This window comes from Marmota monax, unplaced genomic scaffold (assembly GCF_021218885.2).
Source record: "Marmota monax isolate L192 unplaced genomic scaffold, Marmota_monax_Labrador192_F-V1.1 WCK01_AAM20220418_F8-fsc00029, whole genome shotgun sequence".
NCBI lineage: Eukaryota > Metazoa > Chordata > Mammalia > Rodentia > Sciuridae > Marmota > Marmota monax.
In genome coordinates, this window is record NW_026693024.1 from 17,650,630 (window position 1) to 17,672,272 (window position 21,643).

Consider the following 21,643-nt stretch of genomic DNA (forward strand, 5'->3'; position numbering starts at 1 on the left):
AGATTTCGAATTATTAGAGATTTATACATATAAGGAAGGAACCAGATAAGACATTCAAAAGGATAATTTCTTAAGTTACAACATTTATGTTAACAGCCTTTAGAGTTTTAAGTTTTGAGAATTAGATTCTGTTCTCTTACTCAATACAAAAATAAATAAATTAGAAACTCTAGAAAAATACAAAATAGCACTTAAAAAGGTCATTATATATTTATCATAGCTTTAAGTACAAAAGTGAGGCGCTCTCTCCCATGAGTAAAAAATAAATGAGATATAAGATACATACAGAACATAGTAGGTTCCATTTCTGTATCAACAAATGCATATTGAATGAGTACTATTTCTAGCTAGGTAGACTGTCAGTTCCTGGAAGATGTAAGTCTCCCCCCCCACACTTAGCAAAATGCTTAGGTATAAAGACAATCATTTTCAATAAATGAAAATGATAAATCTATCTCAAGATTGTATTAGTCTCAATGGTGCCCAAGTTCACCTTCACCACTCCAGCTTTGCCTCACTGCCCTACTTCTGTGGCACAAAAAAGCACTCCTGCTCTGTTCCCTACTTTTGTTCACACATCCAACTTTCCCCTATATTACCAATGTCAACTTGAATTGGTTGCTTCTTCCGTATCTCCCTTAAGCCTTCTCTCAAATAAAGTATTAAGTATCAAATGGCATTTGGGTAGAAAGTATCTTCTGTAATTCCAATGGCACTTAGTATATCCCCAATTTATTGAATCAATCAAAATGTGGTTATATTAGAAATCAAGTATTGGCCCTTCAAGTCTCTTTTAAAATATTCTAAAAACTATTAATTATAGTAAAAACATTATTTATGGGGGAAAATATTAGGTAACAAGTTTGGATAAAAAAGAATAAAGAAAAAACTAGTTTCCAAATTGTCAGCAGGATTTATTTTCAAAGATTTTGGTTTGTTCTCTCTGAATATATGCTTGTGGTTCAATCAGGACCATCTAGGGGAACAGATAAAATTGATGACCACCATTAATTTCAGATAGTACAATGTACCATAGTTTAAATTTTTAAAGATTAGTTGTATACAAAAATTTAAAGATTTTTCCATGTCTGATTACCATGAAGGTTCAGAATCAGAGGAACAAGACACTTTTTGAAGGCAAAAAACCCCCACAAAATTTGGGAGATTTAGGCTTACCTATCTTTTATAGGAAGCAGGGCTCTTGAAGGAGGGTCACCAAAAAAGAAGCCTGTCAGAGCCAGAATTCTGTCCTCACAGCGAAAGGTTGGACTGGGTAAATAGATGAACAAAATAAACATTAGCTTAAAATACACTATTCTTTTAATAACTTGGCTGAGAAAATGCAGAATGCCAAGAGAAAAGAATGTGCCAGTATAGTTGTATTTCACAAAAGATAATAAAAGCAAGTTTAAGTCAAGATGGATTTTATTATGGTGATCAATGAACTTTGCCTTCCAACAAAAGGGTTAGATGGTTTATTCGATGTTGTTATTCCTCCGAACAAATGATGAGATTTCTTAGTTTTAAAAAAATATAACGAAGCCAGGCACAATTGCACATGCCTGTAATCCCTCGGGAGGCCGAGGCAAGAGGATTGAGAGTTCAAAGCCAGCCTCAGCAATTTTAGTGAGGCCCAAAGCAACTCAGGGCCTCACTAAGTAAAATATAGAAAAGGGCTGGGGTTGTGGCTCATGATTAAGCACCCCTTGGTTCAATCCCCTGTACCAAAAGCAAAAAACAAAACAAAGCGAAACAAAAAAACCCATAATTAAGAACAAAATGTTCATATTCACCCTCCTATTACTACCAAAAAAATTCCTTCAATAACCCAAATAGATAAGCCTTCCAATAACTGAGTTTCTATGATTTGTAGGATGGCTCACTCAACAACCTGCTTTTGATCTGCATTCCTCCTATGAAGTCAAGAAAGCTAATATCTGGATCTCACAGCTTCCTTGCAGCTAAGCAGCCACGTGACATAATTCTGGCCAAAGTCATGTACATGGAGATATCTGATAAAAGGCATCATGGGGGAGTCGGGGGGAGATGACATCAATGGGAAAATGTCCTTTGCTCTTTCTTGTCTGGAATATGAATACAATGTCTAAAGCTAAAACAACCCTGTGGATCATAATGTTAAATGCTATATACTAGCTCAGGAAGAGAGGGCATCCAAATCCTTTCCTGAGTTGCCCTACTGGCCCAGAACTACCTATCTGTGCACTTTTTTATCATGAAAGGTAAATGAAGTCCTGTTTTGGACATTGGTAAGGTTGTGAATTATCTCAGCTGAAAATATTCCTGACACATAGGGAAGAGTCAGATAAATACTAGGAAACAAAAAGTAAAGAAAAAGTTACTAGGATAAGTTGGAAAAGAAACAAAGTATATTTTTAAGGTGTAAAGACTACTCCCCCCCATGGGCAATGTTTCCCCCTTTTTCTTTATAACAACAATGTCTCTGATCCTGTTAATACATGCAAGTAGCAGAAAAGAGTATGATTTAATCTTACTTGCTCATTTAAGCAACCTTCCCCTAAAGATACCAATCCAATATGGGAATCAGATGGTTTTCAAAATCAGTTTATAGAAAATAACAACTTGTTGATATTCACATTTTCTCATTTTGAAGAAACTTCACCTACTAGTTTCTTCATTGTTTCTAATTGTTCATCTTGTTGTCCTAAAAAGTCAATGTCAAGAAAGAAATTAAAGGGATACGAATAGGCAAAGAAGGACTCAAACTATCACCATTTGCTAATGACAGGATTCTATATTTAGAAGATCCAAAAAAATTCCACCAGAAAACTTCTAGAACTAAAAAATGAATTCAGCAAAGTAGCAGTATACAAAATCAGCACTCATAAATCAAATGTATTTCTATACATAAGTGATCAAGCCACTGAAAGAGAAATTAGAAAAATTACCCTATTCAAAATAGCCTTAAAAAAAAAAAAAAGGCTTGGTAATCAATCTAAGAGGTGAAAGACCTCTACAATGAAAACTACAGAACATTAAAGAAAGAAACTGAAGAAGACCTTAGAATAAGAAAAGATCTCCCATGCTCTTGGATGGGAAGAATTAATACTGTCAAAATTGCCATACTAACAAAACTGTTATATAGATTTAATGCAATTCCTATTAAAAATCCCAATGTCATTCTTCATAGAAATAGAAAAAGCAATGATAAAATTGCTTTTAACCCAAAATAGCCAAAGCAATTCTTAGCAAGAAGAGTGAAGGAGGGAGCATCACAATATCAGACCTTAAACTACACTACAGAGCAACAGTAACAAAAACAGCATGGTACTGGCACCAAAACAGAAATGTAGACCAATGATACAAAACAGAAGACACAGGGACAAACCCACATAAATACAGTTATTTCATACTAGAAAAGGTGCTGAAAACATACACTGGGGAAATGACAGCCTATTCAACAAACGGTGCTGGGAAAACTAGAAATCCATACGTATCAAAGTGAAACTGAACCCCTATCTCTCACCCTGCACAAAAATCAAAGTGGAGCAAAGACTTAGGACTAGAATAGAGACCCTGCACTTAATAAAGGAAAAACTAGGCCCAAATCTTCACAACATGCTAGCTTAGGACCTGACTTCCTTAACAAGACTCCTAAAGCAAAAGAAGTAAAATTAAGAATCAATAAATGAAATGGAGTCAAACTAAAAAGCTGCTTCTCAGCAAAGGAAACAATCAACAATGTGAAGAGAGAGTCTACAGAATGGGAAAAAGTTTTTATACCACACATACCTCAGATAGTCTCAAGGATATATAAAGAACTAAAAAAACTGAACACCAAAAAACACAAATAAACCAATCAATAAGTGAGCAACAGAACTGAACAGACACTTCACAGAAGAAATATAATCAATCAAGAAACATGAAAAAATGCTCACCATCTCTAGCAATTAGAGAAATGCAAATCAAAACTAAGATTTCTTCCCACTCTAGTCAGAATGGCAATTATCAAGAGTACAAGTAATAATAAGAAGGATGTGGGGGAAAATGTTCATTCATACATTGCTGGTGGGACTGCAAATTGGTGCAACTACTATGGAAAGCAGTATGGAGATTTCTCAGAAAACTTGAAATGGAACCACCCTTTGACCCAGCAATCCCACTCCTTTTTTTTTTAAACTATTTTTTTTTTTTTTAGAGAGAGAGAGAGAATTTTTTAAATATTTAATTATTTTTAGTTTTCGGCATATACAACATGTTTTTTTGTATGTGATGCTGAGGACTGAACCCGGGCTGCATGCATGCCAGGCGAGCGCGTTACGGCTTGAGCCACATCCCCAGCCCCCACTCCTTGATTTATACTCAATGGACTTAAAATCAGCATACTATAGTGATGCAGCGACATCAATGTTTATAGAAGCTCAATTCACAAAAGCTAAACTATGGAACCAACCTAGATGCCCTTCAACAGATGAATGGATAAAGAAAATGTATATATACAATGGAATCTTACTCAGCCTTAAAGAATAAAATGATGGCATTTGCCCGTAAATGGATAGAACTACAGAATATATGCAAAGTAAAATAAGCTAATTCCAAAAAAACCCAAAGGCTGAACATTTTCTGAAAAGTGGATGTGCTGATCCACAGTGGGGGGGGGGGGGAGGTAAGTAGGGAAGAATGAAGGAACTCTGGATTGTGCAGAAGAGAGTGAGGGGAGGGGTTGGGCGGTAGGGATGGGAAGGACAGTAGAATAAGACAGACATTATTACCCTGAATACATAAATGATTACACTACTGTGACTCAGCACCATGTACAGTCAGAGCAATGAGAAATTGGGCTCCATTTATGTACAATGTGTCAAAATGCATTATACTGTCATGTATAACTAGAATAAATTAAAAAAAAAATAACTGCACCCAAAACCAAAGTAGAAACCGTGATGAAAGAGGTCTATAATAAATATACGACACTCATTAAAAAAAAAAAAAAGTCAATGTCAAGAGCCAAACTAATAGGGAAATCCAGTGAAGTTCTTTTATAAAGGCATTAATTACCAAAGCTACTCTTAATAAGCATCCTCTTGTCCAAGGAAAATGATTATAAAAACTTTTGTGAATTATTCATTGTATATCATAGAAACAGGTACAGAATAGAAAACTTCAAACGCTTTAGCGAGTATCAGTCAATATGCTAAAGCTTACATCTGTTTTTTTTTTAAAAGAAGACTTTATAAGCTGTCAATTGTTAGCTGTTTAGATTTCAGTGGCTTCCTAATTCTCCTGCACAGATAAATATGAAAATCAGCAAGTGAATAATATTCAACCTCACATAATCTGCTGGAGAACTATAATTTGAATTGGACTTCTATCTAAAACTTCTAATATTATCATACAGATTAAATTTTGATTGTAGTCAAATTACCAAATTTACAGAGGGAACTGGTTAAGATAAAATTAATCTACCTAAGTTCACAGTTTATTCTAAGATATTAAAATAGAAATTTTAAATTAGCTTCTTGGCTAATTTAAATGAAGTTAATACTAATGAAAAGAAACATTTCAGGAAATAATCCAAACTATTAATTTAGTAATTTTCTATTTTAAAAAATGAATAGGCAAAATTGGCGCAGTAGCACATGCCTATCATCCCAACAATTTAGGAGGCTGAGGTGGGAGGATTGAAGCTCAAAGCCAGCCTCAGTGATTTACAGGGAGGGGTGAGGGAGTGGGATCACTTAGGGAGGCTCTATGCAACTTAGCAAGACTGTGTTTCAAAATAAAATACAAAAAGGCTGGGAATGTGGTCCAGCGGTTAAGCCCCTCTGGGTCCAATCCCTGGTACAAAAAACAAAACATAGGCAATCCATAACTTTCCTGTTTAACCTGCAACTTTTTTCTTAATGGCCTTTCAGAAAAGAGGTCCTTTAGCAGTAATGACCCAAAATACTTTCATTGATGAAGTACCTAACACAGTTTCCACTTAACCAAGACGTCGTGAAATAAAGAAAACAAAGTGGCCAAAGAAATATCATTCCTCCCACTAGAACTTACTTTCAAAGGCCATCAGACCCTTTCACATAAACTCAAATCAGCAATAGTTTTTGAGACCAGTCCTAAATTTTTACCCAGCCTTGTTGGAGCAAAGTTTGCAGGGGGTTGAGGAGTGTTGTTAATCTAGACTTTATTGGAATCGTATCTTATGAAATCTGTCAGGACCAATCCAAGCAGGAAAAGTCCCTCTAATAAAATGTAATATAGATTTTATCTTGTGGTTCTTATACAGCTTATGTTTGTAAAAGCATTATCTCCCATCCTTGTGGCTATCCACCATTTGACCAGGGTTTCTAGCAACAGATCTTAGTTCATGTCACTGTAAAGCTTTGATTTGTAGTGGGACATTTCCACACGTGATCATTATCCAAGAATAAATATAATTACAAATATAGAGTTCAACTACTTAGAACAATCTGGAAAACAAATAAACCCAGTTTCTAAAGCCCATGGTTTGTCTCTATGAAAAAATGAAATGTTAATATTCTATGACAAGAGTTTAGGGGCACTGGGGTTGTGGCTCAGTGGTACAGCACTTGCCTACCATATGTGAGGCACTGAATTCTATCCTCAGCACCATATAAAAATAGATAAAATAGGGGCTGGGGCTGTAGCTCAGTGGTAATGCACTTGCCTGGCTTGTGAGGCACTGGGTTCGATTCTCAGCACTGCATATAAATAAATAAAGGCCTATCAACAACTAAAAATAAATAAATAAAAGTATTGTATCCAACTACAATTAAAAATAAATATTTATTAAAAAATACAACAGCTTAGGATACAGTAAACAGAACATGGTAGATGGCCAGAAATCTGAATGCAGAATAAAATTTAAGAGTCACAATTAGCCAGATGCAGTGGCATACACCTGTCATAGCAACAACTTAGGAGGCTGAGGCAGGAGGATCCCAAGTCCAAGGTTAGCCTCAGCAACTTAGGAAGACCTTGTCTTTGCAGGGGGTGAGGACCAAGATATGGCTCAGTTGTTAAGCACCCTTGGGTTCAATCCCCAGTATCAAAACAAAAACCAATAAAGGAACAAGAAAACCTGTCACATGTTTTCCTCTCAGATGTCCAATCCATAGAAATGTTAAAGCTCAGATTATTCATCTTCCTTTTTGTCAAAACAAAACAAAAACCCTTAAGATATTTATGAAGCACCTGCTAGACGGATGTAACCAACCATCTTTTAAAATTATAAAGCAGTTCATACTTCGTTTGACATTAAACCAAGGATGAATTTTAAATACCTCAAGACTAATAAACACTAAACACACACAAAAAATAGTTTACTACTTTTTAATCCCTCTAATTCTGTGGTGCTCAATCTTCTCTCCCCAGGGAACACCTGGCAATGTCTGAAGATATTTCCAGTTATCACAACTAGGGACTAGAAGTGCACCACAAAAAGAATTATTTAGCCCAAAACATCAACCCAGCATTAACTAAGTCCCTAAGACAGGGGAATTTACACACAATTTATAAAGCAAGTTCTGACTGCTAAAGGAAAACACCCAAAAAAAATTAAATACTCTCTACCTGAACATCATTAACAACAGGAATGTACAGATACATCTTCTGTACCTGTTCTCCCTTACCTACCTGACGGAGGATGTATATCAAAAGTTTAATCTTTTAACTTCATCAGTTTACCTCCTTCCTGAAGCCTCACGTTGAAAGATAAGTATTCTCAATGTTTTACAAATACTCCCAAGTAAAAAATGACAGACATTTCTAAGTCCTATAAAACTTACCCACCAAACTTCAAACAATGTCATCCTCATTAAATAACGCCCAACACACACACACAAATGATGACCCTTAAACACCTTACTTTTTGCACAAATTGGCTCAAGCTAATGATATACCATGAAACAAAATCTCAGAGAATCTGCTCCAATGTGTTCCAGGATAAGCATCCTTCCAGCTTCTCTGACCATTTACCTATTCTAGACTCAAGTAAACATTTCAAATTCAGGACATTCAGACTATTATATTTCAACTTTTATACTCTGGGTTGGCAATAAAACTAGATGCTCTATAAGGGAAAGAAATGGGTTTATACTTAATTTAAAAAACAAAGCACTTTACCTCCTCTTCACTTTCTTTATCTTCTTCATCGGAAGACTCTTCCTTGTTTTTCTTTTCATCTTCATCACTACTAGATTCATCTGACAGAATTTCAGGACATTTGGTTCGCTTTGCCTTTCTTGCCATTCCAGAACTATTCCGTTCTTTTTTACTGCCTTTGCTAGAAGTTTTTTTAGATTTTGGCAATGGCTGTATAAAAAATTCATAATAATAACACCAATAAGGAATTAGATTTCCAAGTCAACCAACTGTACCTGATAACTACTTCTCAATTTCATCTCTCAAAAAATACAAGCTTTTAGGCTTTTTTTTTTTTTTTTTCAATTGAGTCAGGTCAACCTAAAATTGTATTACCAATACTCTATTCATATTCTAAACACCTAAAAAGACTTCCCAAAAGTTGAGAGAGATGTATTCTAGGTTATGACATGGAACCAGAAATGCAGTGCATGCAGACAGTTCTTTATACTTTATCATAATTGTTTTAAGACAATTTATTTCATTTTTATAAGCATTAAAATTGTTGCTGCTAGGAGTCCTTGCTTTTAGAGGGTTCATGAATCAAAAGGAATGGGAGGCACTATTAAAAAGAACATAAAACCTTATCATCAATTATACATCTTGAATTTTTGAATGAACTATCATATTGCCTTTAGGCTCTATTTTCAATAATGCCAGGATCATATTTTGGCTGATGCTTCTGAATATGCAATAAACACTGGGTATGTTAATTACAAAACTAATTAAGAACCACAAAATAGGTGCACTACAATCACTCTAATATTCAATTAAACCCACAATTATCTTTTATATTCTTTTATTTTTGCCTGTGTTACATTATATTCGGCAATAAGCAAAAACACTAGGGTAAAATACAATAATGCAAAGTATGGGTTGAGCATCCCTATTCTTCAAAATCTAGAGCTGACATTTACTACAAATGGAAAAATCCACATGTGGACTCATGTTATACATGGCACAGTAAAAATGCAGGCACACACTTGAGCTGGGCATGGTGGTACATGCCTGTATTGCAATTCAGAAGGCTAAGGCAAGATGATCACTAATTTGAGGACAGCCTTAGCAACTTAGAGACTCTGCCTCAAAATAAAAACAACTGGGTACGCAGCTCAGTGGTAAAGTGCTACAGAGTACAACCCCCAGTACAAAAAAAAAAAAAAAAAGTAAGAAACAAAAGCAGGCACATGAAAATAGTATACAAAATTACCTTCAGGGGTTGGTGTATATATAAGGTGCATATGAAACCTAAATGAATTTTGTATTTAGACTTTTGAGTCCCATTCCCAAGACATCTCATTATGAAAATCTTCCAAAATTGGGGGGTGGAAATCCAAAATCAAACACTTCTGGTCTCAGCATTTCAGATAAGGGATATTCAACATATTTTAAATTGTATAAATGTTTGTGGCAACTTTACATAATATTTTTCATAAAACTAACAGAACCACAGGTCTTTCCAGGAATATCCAATTTCTCAGGAGTCACAGGCACCTACACAAAAATTAAGAAAAAGTATCTACTAGAAGATAGTGTTCTCAAGTTATCTACAAATAAAACAAATAACAGGACAGCCTCTAGCTTGCCCAAACAATGGTGATTCTAAAGGCAGACTGGGAAACACAACTTAGATCACTCCAGAAAGTTAGTGACTCGATCAAAAACATTTCTCAGAGATGATTCTCTATTAAAAAAGCAAAAAACAAACTAACAAAAAACCTTCCTTGAGGTTGAACGTGGTGGCACACACCTGAAATCCCACCTGGGAAGCTGAGGCAAGAGGATCCCAAATTGGAGGCCAGCCAGGGCATCTCAGGGAGACTATCTCAAAAAGGACTGGGACTGTAGCTCAGAGCCAGAGTATGTACAAAGCCCCAGGTTTAATCCCTAGTACTCAAAAAAAAAAAAAAAAAAAAATCCTTTAACGTATACAGGTATCCTTGATCCTTGTTATGTGAACTACTACCAAGACCCAATTCTCATTTACATTAATTCTTTGATAGCACTATTTAGAGAAAAAGTGACACTCATTGTCCAGACTTCTACTGTTCACTATATGAATGCCAAGTCTCAAATGTATTAGAATAATGTGACATCCTCTACTATCTCAGCTCAGGAACCAGATGCAGGTAGTATTCTCTACACAGAATTAATAGCAATGGGAAAAGAACGGGTGCTGGATAAAGCTATAAAGTGAAAGAGGGGCTGGGGATGTGGCTCAAGTGGTAGAGCGCTTGCCTAGCATGCGTGAGGCACTGGGTTCGATTCTCAGCACCACGTAAAAATAAATATATTGTTCGATTCTCAGCACCACGTAAAAATAAAGATATTGTGTCCACCTAAAACTAAAAAGTAAAAAATATTAAAAAAAAAGTGAAAGAATCAACTACCAAAAATAAATGAGAATCTGTTAAAAAAATAATAATAAAGTAGTATACAAATGCTTTAGAGCCTTTCCTATACTGGTTCTAAGTTAAATCTACTGAACAGAGTTCAATGTCAGTAACATTATCTCTTTTTGGAAACTAAATCTACCCCCCCGCCAAAAAACAAAACCAAAAAACCCACAAAAACAGTACAGTAAGACAGACAATGATGAATGCTGTGTCCTTTCAATACCTTTAAAATCATTATTGAAAAAAATTAATAGATCTTATAGCATTTTCCTTTTTTTAAAAAAAATTCATTTATTTTTTGGTACAGGGGATTGAACTAAGGGGCACTCAAATCACTGAGCCACATCCCCAAGCCCTACTTTTTAAATTTTATTTAGAGACAGAGTCTCATGAATTGCTTAGTGCCTCACCATTGCCGAGGCTGGATCTGAACTCGTGATTCTTCTGTCTCAGTCTCCCAAGCCACTGGGATTACAGGCGTGAGCCACTATGCCCGGCCTTAAAGTATTTTTCTTAAATGATTGTAGCTTACAGTAGCACAGAAAATAGCTTCAATTTACCATTATCAGATTAAGAAGTAATCACCACAGGGTCACATGTGAAAAACAGATGTAAGAAATTCTAGAGGAAGTCCAGGCACAGTAGTACTCTGTAATCCCAGGGACTCAGGAGGCTAAGCCAAGAGGATCCCAAGTTCAAGTCCAGCCTTAGCTACTTAGCAAAGCCTTAAACAACTTAGTAAGATCCTTCTCAAAATTTTTTAAAAAGTACTTAAGCAAAAAGGACTGTGGACTCAGCTCAGTGTTAGTAAAGCCACCCCTGAGTTGAATCTCTAGTACCAAAATTCTCTCAAAATGTGGCTCATGGATTCTGGGGTTCCCTGAGACCATTTTAAGACTCTATACAGTCAACTATTTTCACAATAATATCAACATATTACTTATTTGTTCTTTTTATGGTGTTGACATTTGCACTGAGGGCTGGGGTTATGGCTCAGTGGTAGAATGCTTGCCTAGCACATGTGAGGCTCTAGGTTCAATCCTCAACACCACATATAAATAAATAAATAAAGGTGTTGTGTCCACTACAAAAATATTTAAGAAAGAAAGAAATTTCCACTGATTATTCAAAAGCATAGGTGGGTATTAACCAAGATACCTTCATATCAATCAATGCAACAAAATATACTAGCAATCACTGCATCCCTCACAACTACATATCAGTAGAAAAAAAAAAAAAAAAGGAAAAATTGCTCTACTAAGAATGTCCTTGATGAAACCATAATATTACTTGCATTGTCCTTTTAACATCTGTGACAAAATGGGAAATACACCACATAAAATACTCTGGCTTCACATTGACATTCAACGGTTTTCTCCAGGAAAGTATTTGTGCAATTCTTTGAGATGTGAGCTAAACTAGCTGTTTTTTTCATGGAACATCATTTTTATTTTTGGCAATGCTGGGAATCAAATCCTGGGCCTTGCACATGCTAGGCAAGCACTCTATTCACAATGACACCCCAAGCTCTGGAACATGATTTTTAAAAGAACTGACAAACACAGACATTCAGAATTTAGGTATTTGATAGACACATTTTAAAAAGCAAGCAGGTAAAACTGTTACTTCAAGGAAAACAACTGACAGTATTTACTGCCAATAAATTTTACAAAACTAAGCAGAAATTGCAATTTGGAAACAACACTTCTACTACTGTGAATGTGGTAATTTCCTAGTATCTAAAGATTTTTCTGACAAAATAGTGTATATATTGACAAATGTGACTTTTGACATGCTTCATGAAATGTGTCAGTATTTGGAAGATCTGCATTATGTAAGCCAGGGAAGTATTATTTCCCAAATGGTAAAGGCATGATGTTACAAAAACATACATGGGTAAAAGACCCATGCTCATTCACATGTCTCCAGATCTACATTAAAACATCACAACTAATCTCTAAGAAACTACCAACTGTGGATTTTTTTTGTTGTTATCAAAAGAAAATACCCACCATCATCTGAGAGGATTTTAAAAAATATTTCTTGTCCTAACTACATACATGTGTGAGGCTGAATTTTCTTTGTATATTTCAAGCAAAACAGTAAATTGTAAGAGACTGAATGAGAAGCAAAAGAGAATTGAGCTGTTTTCTCTTAAGCCAATATTAACTAGATGTACAAAAACAAAATAATGCCACTCTTCTAATTCTTTTGAATGTTTTGCACAAAATATTTGTTAATATTACTTGAAAATTAAACTGTTCATAAACCAAAGCTCTTGAGTTGTCTCATTAATTTTCAAAGGATGGGCTGGGGTTGTGGCTCAGTGGTAGAGTACTTGCCATGCACATGGGAGGCACTGGGTTCAACCCTCAGCACCACATAAAAGTTAGTTAGTAATTGCTTCTGAGATCAACCTGCCACACAAAATCCTTAAAAAACACAAGTATAGGTATAAAATTATAAAATAAAAAGATAATCTGTCTTCAAGTAAGCCAATCTAATGTAACAAAAAAACATCATACCCCTTGGGTTAGTAGCTGCTTAATTAAAGTAGCAGCTTGACTATCCTTTATCTGTCCCTGTACAGCTAATGGAGAGTGGGATCAAGAGCAGGCAAACCAAAGCTCCAGAGCTGTTTTCTTATTTTGATTCTTCATGCTCTGCACACCCCCCACCCCCTGTGAACTCCTTTACAGGCCTGCTAGACCTCTTTACACTTCTTTTCCTATGGAAATGAGAAAGGAATATGGAACACTGGCCAACAGACCTAAAACAAGCTGAAAATGCAAGATCATATAAGTAACATTTCAACAGACATTTTGAGTCACCAATGTCATTGATTACTGTTGAATAATTAAGGTGAACTTAAAATTTAGGAAGTATGGGAAAATTACGTGGTTGTTTTACTTCCCTGCCCAGCTCCTAGAGCTCTGATGATTCTAGAAACTCAATCCAGGAAACTTGTTTTTCAGCTTTTTTGTCACTTTCTCATAACTTTATTTCAGGATCTAGAAAACAACCAGTTCATCTCATCCTTTCTATCCTTAGTACAAGATTATATTCCCATCCCTGGCCCGGTGCAACACCTCATACTCAACCTGTTTCTGTTCTTCAAGGACCTTCTAGACACACAATCCTAGTTTTGTATTTTTTGTCCTATCTAACATATACTTTTCTTAATCTTACACCCCTCATAATTGATACCAGTGAACATATTCCTATTCCTCCCATATTAGTTCTATCATGAAGTGTTGCAGTTTTATCAATGGAAGGTATACTCATTATAAAAGCAACTATTACTGAATGCCAAGTGCAAAACTACTCTTCAATTATACTGTTTCACAGAAAAGAGAAAGTAAGGCAAGACCATTAATAAGTGGTTTGCTATTAAAATAGTAAAAACTGATCCTCACTTTGCCAGAAGGCTTTGGATGCATTAGGAAATTCAAGATCCTCTTCACTAGTTCACTATTTACACCAGATCTCTCCAAATCAAGAACTTCACAGATGCTCTTTAACATGGCATTTCTAAATCTGAAACAGAAAATGGGAAAAACCAAGGTGATTATATAGGAGTTTATGAACATTCCCCACAATATAATGGCAACAGCCAACAGAACTGGTTGTCAGATACATTGAAAAACAAACAGCCAATGTTTCTCTGAATCTTACTCTTAATACTTTTAGCTAGTGTTGAACCACATGAGCATTAGAACACTGAAACTGCCATTTACCAGCTAAGTTTAAAGGCATAAAAGAATAAATTAAGTAAACTTACTGGAAAATTATGTAAAAGATTCTCACCTACAAAATTAAAGAATTTGATAATTCTTCTGGCTAGTAATTAAATTTATACTTTTCCTTCAGCATTTAGACTATGACAATGTTTCAAAGAAGAACTCAGTAATAATTTTTATTAATTATTTAAACTACAGGCATTTAAAAAAACAAAAACTCTGAAAGCACATCAACTTATTTCATTATGAAGAACACTGTTTCTATGAAGTGATCATCTTCAAAATAGTTTAAATGGCTTAAAAGAAACAAAGTAGCTGACAAGGATAGGAACTGGAAAGATTTTTTTCACTACATTTCCTTTAGAGTTTTGGACCCTCTGAATAATCAATCTGTATCATTTCTTCTAGAAATAAAAATTTCTTTAAGGCTTTTCAATAATCTTGATAATTCCTATACACTAGAAAGTAACAAACATCCCAAATTAGCACTATGAAAATAAGTTAAATCATAGCACCTAAACAGTCAATGTACAAAAAAAAAGGGTGTTCATGTTTAAGTATATTTACATAAGTATTATAATTAAATACTAAGACAAGAAAGTACAGTGATTAAAACATGATTACTTACAAAAATGACTTACTTTTTCAACATTTCTTCTTTCTTTTTGTATTGGATACTCCCTTTTTCAAATGGAAATCCACTGAACTGCCCCACATTCTTCTTTAATGAGGACACCTGAAAATGTTCTTATTATTGATATTTATTATCTAGCAATGTACAAAAAAATTTCAAAGCCAACATCTTAATTTTCCAGTCTTCAAGTTACAATATATTGTTCAAAATTGAAAAATATTACTAATGTTACCATTATAACAATTGTTTTTCATTTGGGAACTTTTAACAAAACTGTTATCTAATAGTCCCAGGAAACTTGGAAATTTACTGATTAAAAAGACATCTGTTGCTGGGCATGGTGGTACATGCCTGTAATACCAGTGTCTCAGGAGGCTGAGACAAGAGGATCACAAGTTCAAAGCCAGCCTCAGCAACAATGAGGCTCAGTGGTTGAATGCCCCTGGGTTCAATCCCAGGTACCAATAAATAAATAAATGGGCATCTGTTCTGTCAGGTGTGGTTGTACACACCTATAACCCCAGCTACTCAGGAGGTTGAGGCAGGAAGACTGTATTTTCAAGGCCAAGTTGGACAATTTATAGAGATACTGTCTCAAAATATTTTTTTTTTTTTTAAAGGGCTAGGAAAGAAGCCCAGTGGTGAGAGTGCTTGCTTGCCTAATACACACAAGCCCCTGGGTTAACCTCAGTAACACACACACAGATGTCCTTTCCATAAGCAATACAAGTTACTACTCATAATTCTTATTTTCCAAATCAGAAGTCAAGGACTTTACTCTTTGAAAAGTAAAGCTACTCTTTGGTATTCCAAAGTTAATACCATTTACTAGTTATGAGATTTGTCTAAATTAATATTGTTGTGATGATTAAAAGAGATTAATACATGAGGAAATAAATTATGTAAGGCTTCAGACATTCTATTCTAATAACACCAAACTTTTACTTTCCCTATGTACAACACATAACAAAGTTTCCTTAATTGTGTGGAACACTAAGTTGTATATAGTATTAAGTTTCTTTGGCAAAGAAGTACCACCCACATTGCTATCAGGTATTTGTACAAAATGAGATACAATTATACTGAATTATTTATTCTCAATGGCCAGAATATCCAAAAAATAAAATTTCTGACCAGGCATGGTAGCACACACCTGTAATCCTAGCCACTCAGAGTGAGGCAGGAGGATCCCAAGTTTGAGGCCACCCTTTGCAACTTAGTGAGACCCTATATCAAAATAACAAGGGATAATAATGTAGCTCAGTGATTGAGCACCCCTAGATTCAATCCCTAGTACTTTAAAAAAACAAAAACCAACTCTAATGTAATATATTTAAAGATTACTAAAATAATCATACTTTCAAATTTCAGTTAGGAATAAGAAACAACCACAAAGAACCCTGAATATTATAGTCCTAATTGTTACTATCCAACTACGTGACCTGTGAAAAGTAATAGCAAGTATGTGTGTCAGTGTGCTCAACTGTACAGAAATGAAATTATCAACCAGTTTTGCAAAACTAAAATTATGGTCCTATCATTAAAGTATTTTAATACACAAAAGAGAAAACAGATTAAAGGTTATTTTTAAAAAGGTCTTACAGTGCCTGGTCTGTTGTAAAGCAGTTTGTGTAGATTTCTAAGTTCATCCGTTTTTTTCTTGCTCAGAAAGAAATGTATCCTTTCAATTTCACAAAGTTTCTGCCCCTTTCCTTAAAACAAAATAAAACAAACCAACAAAAAACACATAAATACCCCTTAGTTAATACATTTATAAAATTGTCTTATTGACAATTATTTTACAGTATAATTTACATATAACTTTGCTTTAATGAGGCAAATAAAATTAAGTCAAGAATATATTACTATTTACTTAAGGCTAAATACCCTAAATACCCAAGCAAGGCTAACCATATTTTCGCATATTTGGGCATTTTCACCATAAAATGAAAAAAATAATAAACTCACCTTGTGCAATTGTAAATGGCTCTCTTTGTAAGGAAGATACTTGCATTGTCAACCTCTCTACTTTTTTCTTTTCCCTCTTGCCTTCAACAATGAGACTCTTTTCTAGATAGGAAATTAATTTTGAGAAGTAAATGACATAAAAGATAAAACATCACAGAAATTTTTTACTTCGCTTTAGCCAAGGCTGGCTTTGAACTCGCGATCCTCTTGCCTCAGCCTTCCAAGCTGCTGGGATTACAGGCATGCGCCCAGCAATTTTAAGCTTATTTTTAATTTTTATTTTCATAATTGTACTTATTTCCAAGGTGTACTGTGATAATTCAATATGTACATACAATGTGTAATGATCTAATTATAATTATTACTATTTTCATTTCATCATTTCTTTGCATTTGGGGCCATTGAACTTTTCTCTTCTTATTCTTCATAAAATATACAATACCTTGTTACTGCTGTAAACTTAACTATATTTTGGTGCCTGTTACCTGTTGTCAGATAATGTAAGTTTAAATATACAATCGACTGGCCAACCCTTAACGTGATGTGATAAACAAGGTTCATAATGATGGCCCATAAATCACTCTGAAAAAAATGAGTTCTATTTAGTCCAGACTGTCTTTAAAAAGAAGAAGAAAAATTTGGCTGGGCACAGTAGTGTACACCTATAATCTCAGCTACTCCAGAGGATAAGGCAGGACAATCACAAGTTGGACTCCACCTGGGCAACTTGGTAAGACTCTGCACATGATACTGAGGGAATGAACAGATGATGAAGACACTGAACATTTTTTGAAAGAGATCATGTCTACCATATCATGCTGTAATGCAGAAGATGATAAAACACCTTTAAAAAGATACAAATAAGTTCTTTGAGTAAAGAAGGAATTATTTTTTGACTAAGAAAACAGGATCGAACATCAGTGCTGGCTCTGAAGGATAAATAAAATTTGGGGATGTAAAAATTTGCACATAAAGCATCAGAAAGGGATGCTAGCAGGTATTCTGGAACCAGGGCTATGAAGCCACCCTATTATCAACAGACTTTCTCGTAACTAGTGATTTAAACCATTTGCTTCTGATTATCATCTATATAGTATTAACTACCCAGTCTAACTCTAGGCAGAGTGTTCTTCTGAGATTCAGATCAACTAATGCACACCTAGCTGCCACCATACATAGCTCTACTTCATGTCCTACGGGTACTTGGACTCAATACATCCAAAATGTAAGTCATAATCATCTCCAAACTTGTTGACCTCTGCAAATTTTTTCAGAAAATACCTACTTGCCAAAGAAAGCAAACTACAAGTCATCGTTCTACCAGTCAACTCACCCATTTTTCTCCCCAAGTCACTGACATTTTGGGTTAGTCTAACCCTTATTTGACACACACTTCATCAATTTCAATACCTTGCTTCCAAGATGCCTCTGAACTAAAGTATTCAGAGGTACATACAGGTGTTCCACAAACATTACAAATGAGTAAAAAGGGTACTACTCAGAATATTATAAAATTGTTAGGAAATAAACTTTATACTAAACCATGTTCTTAAAAAAAAAAAAAAAAAAAAAGGCACAAGAGCTCAGTGATAGATGCTTGTTTAGCATGAGCAGGGCCCTGGGTTTAAGCCCCAGCACCATAAACATAAACTATATTAAGCCTTGCTCCATGGGGCATGCTTGTAATCCCAGCAGCTGGGACTGAGACAGGAGTATCAAAGCCAGCCTCAGAAACTTATTGAGGAGCTAAGCAGTTCACTGAGATCTTGTCTCTAAGTAAAATACAAAAAAGGGCTGGGGATGTGGCTCAGTGGTTGAGTGCCCCCCCCCCCCACTTCAAAGCCCAGTACCAAAAACAATAAAACAAACAAAAAACCCCAAACAACATCAAAACATTAAAACCCAACTATTTCTTTAGAACAAAATCTGGGATTTTTCTGAACTTCCAAGCACCACTATTTTGGCCATTCACAGTATATTTATATAAGTTCTGTAATTCTTTTTCCTTGACCAAAACAAATGACCATTTCTGTGGTATGTCAACCCAGCCACTCTAGAAAGACTGAAAAATAAACAAAAGATCAGAGGAAAAAATGCCAATAAAGTTTTGGTTAACAGATGTATCACAGCCCAGTGTCGCTTATCACAAATAACAAAACTATTCAGCAATAACTCATGTTAAAACTCATAATCAAATGCAGACTGTGGTTAAATACAAACATACCCCTACCCTGGGGCAGAATCCTCAACCACCAGGCATTATAAAGAGCTGGCCGTGGCGGATTCAGACTTAAAGAAACGGTCAAACACGGGTTTGTCTGCAAAGCTTCAAACTTGGGTCCCCTCCCAGGCGGGTGCGTGTCAGCCAGGAAGCTGAATAAGGCTCCCGACAAAGGCTGCGGGGCCGGGCCTCGGAGTCCCGCCGGAGCGACCCCGGGAGCGGGCCACCTCCCCGGGCTGCGGCTGGCAGCGGCCCGAGGTGCACCGCCCGCCCGCCCACCTGTCAACGCGGCCAGCCGCAGGGCCCAAGCGCGGGCTCGGGTCCCCCCCGGCGGCCGCGGCCCCGCTGCACGGAACTTTCGCGGCGCCTTTCGCTGGAGCCACTTTCTCCGGCAGCGACAGCTCTCGGGGGCCAGACGCCGCTCGGCGGGGGAGGGCCTCCGCTCGCGCTCAGCCAATGCACGGCCGGTCTGTGGGCGCGACGGCACCTCGGGACTGTCGCCGACGACGCGAGCCGCGACCACAACTTCACGCTGCAGAGATGCGCCCGGAGACCCGCGGGGCGCCGACGGCGGGGCCGCCGCACCGCAGCTCGCCCGGTCCCGCCCGCAGCGCCGCGGGGCGCCGGCCGGAGGCTGCGGGCGGGAAGCGCCGGCTGGTCCGCGCGGCTCCCACCTTTCTCCTCCTCGTCCTCGTCGTCGTCGTCGTCGTCCTCCTCCTCCTCCTCGCTCTCCGCTCTGGGGTCGGGCAGGTCGGGCTCCTTCTCGGACTCGGGCTGGGCGGGGGCGCCGTCTCCGTCCGCGGCAGAGGCCGAGGCGGACATGCTGGACCTGCGGGCAGGGAGAAAGCCGGGCGCCTCGGACGCTCGCTCCAGGACGGGGCGGCCGCGCGCTCCCAGCCGCCGACGCCGCCGCCCTCCCGGCCCCGGGCGCCCGCGTCCCCTCCCCCCGCGCAGGCCGCCGTCCAAATGGCCGCGTCCCTCCCCCTCCGGCCGCAGCGCCCCGGCCCGGCCTCCCGCGGCCCGCCGCAGCCCTCACCGCGGGTCGCGGCCGCCGCGGGCCTGGAGCGCGAGAGCACGAGGCGGCTGCAGAAAGCGGCGGGGCCGACGCCGACGGGAAGGCGCGCGGGTCGCTGTCTGGCGTGACGCTCGCGCCGCGCGCGCCGCTCCACAGAATCAACAAGATTTTCAAAATGGCGGTTCGGGAAGGAGAGCGGGAAGGCGGCGGCCAATCAGGGCCGCGGGCTGCGAGTTGGCGGGCGCGGGGCGGGGCGGCGGGCTTCCGCTGGCCGCGGGGCGCGCGGGCGGGGCGCGAGGGGTCTCCCGGCCGCGGGCGGAGGGCGCGGCGCAGGGGGCGCGGGCGGGGCGCGCCCCGAGCGGCGGGCGGAGCGGGCGGCGAGCCGGCCCGGCGCGCAGAGCGGACGGAAGGACGCTAGGGGGCCTGCGTGCTTGTCCTCGCCACGGTTGGTTCCCGGAAAAGAGGATGAGCGGTCCCGGGCCGGGGCGGGGGCCGGGGCGGGGGCGGCGGCAGAGAAGTTCGCGAATCCCCGAAGTCGCCCTCGGCAGCCCTTCCCCGAGGCGGGTCACTCAAGGGCGACTTCCGGACCTGATCGGGGAATGACTCCCGGGTCTGCCTCCGAGGGTCCCATCCCTTGTACGTGCACTGTAAGGAAAAAGGTCCCGCGCCTTTAGGGGTTCCCTGCACCCGCCACTCGAGTGGATTGCAGCGGGTCCATGTGGCGGGCCCTCCCTCCCTCCGGTCACCGAGGAAGCCCCGAGTTCCTGCAGCCGCACCCCGCCCGAGCCCCGGCGCACCTCCGCAGGCACCTAAACGCCGTGCTCCGAAAGCAATGCAGTGTTTCCCCTTCCAGTGGCCCCCTTCCGTTGGTGATGGCCACCGTTTTCTCCCAGCTCCTCAGCCAATAGCTGCCCAAGGATTCCTTTACTCGATGGGTTTAATCAGGGCAGAAATTAGACATCTTCCTTGGCTCCTTTCTTGTCCTTTTGTGCAGCTATCCCGGACACAAGCAAATCCTGTCCTTCCTACTCGCGAATTTCATTTCCCTCTCTACTGTCTTGGCTCGAATCCTGTGCACTCTCTTCTGCTTGGAAGCCTGTCATTAAGTCTCACCTTCCTATTGCTGATGCCTAATCCCCCCTAGTCACGCAACAGCCAAAGTGAGCTTTTTAAAAAATTTTCAAATTAGTTACTCTCTTGCTGGAAAACTCTCCAGTGGATCCACATCATACTTGGAATAAAATGCAAATTCTTGTCCTGGTTTATAAAACTATGTAATTCGGTTGCCAATGGCCTCTCTCCTCTCGTCTCTGACAAAGTTGGATGTTGCAGCCACATAAGCCTTTTTTTTTTTTTTTTTTTTTGATGCTCCATGAGGCCAAGTTTATTTTCACTTTGGGGCCTTACACTTACTAGTTTTTTTGTTTTGTTTTGTTTTTTGTGTTTGCTAGGACTGCTTTGCTCTTTGAGTTCTCAGATGACTGCCTCCTTCACATTTAGCTCTTTACTGGAGTCATTTTCCATCCA

General features: G+C 38.7%; 1 protein-coding gene across 1 annotated transcript in view; it reads right to left on the reverse strand.

Annotated features, from left to right (window-relative positions):
- The window catches only part of Dek (DEK proto-oncogene), a 31,772-nt gene extending 11,481 nt beyond the window's left edge, over positions 1 to 20,291 (reverse strand). Inside the window, exons 1-7 of the mRNA XM_046453333.2 lie at positions 20,138 to 20,291; positions 19,776 to 19,930; positions 16,881 to 16,982; positions 16,515 to 16,624; positions 14,920 to 15,014; positions 13,955 to 14,075; positions 8,125 to 8,313 (exon numbers count right to left, since the gene is read on the reverse strand). Of these exons, the coding sequence (XP_046309289.1) occupies positions 8,125 to 8,313; positions 13,955 to 14,075; positions 14,920 to 15,014; positions 16,515 to 16,624; positions 16,881 to 16,982; positions 19,776 to 19,923 (765 nt within the window). The 5' untranslated portion in view covers positions 19,924 to 19,930; positions 20,138 to 20,291. The remainder of the gene's footprint in view (positions 1 to 8,124; positions 8,314 to 13,954; positions 14,076 to 14,919; positions 15,015 to 16,514; positions 16,625 to 16,880; positions 16,983 to 19,775; positions 19,931 to 20,137) is intronic.
- Between the last annotated feature and the right edge of the window lie 1,352 nt (positions 20,292 to 21,643).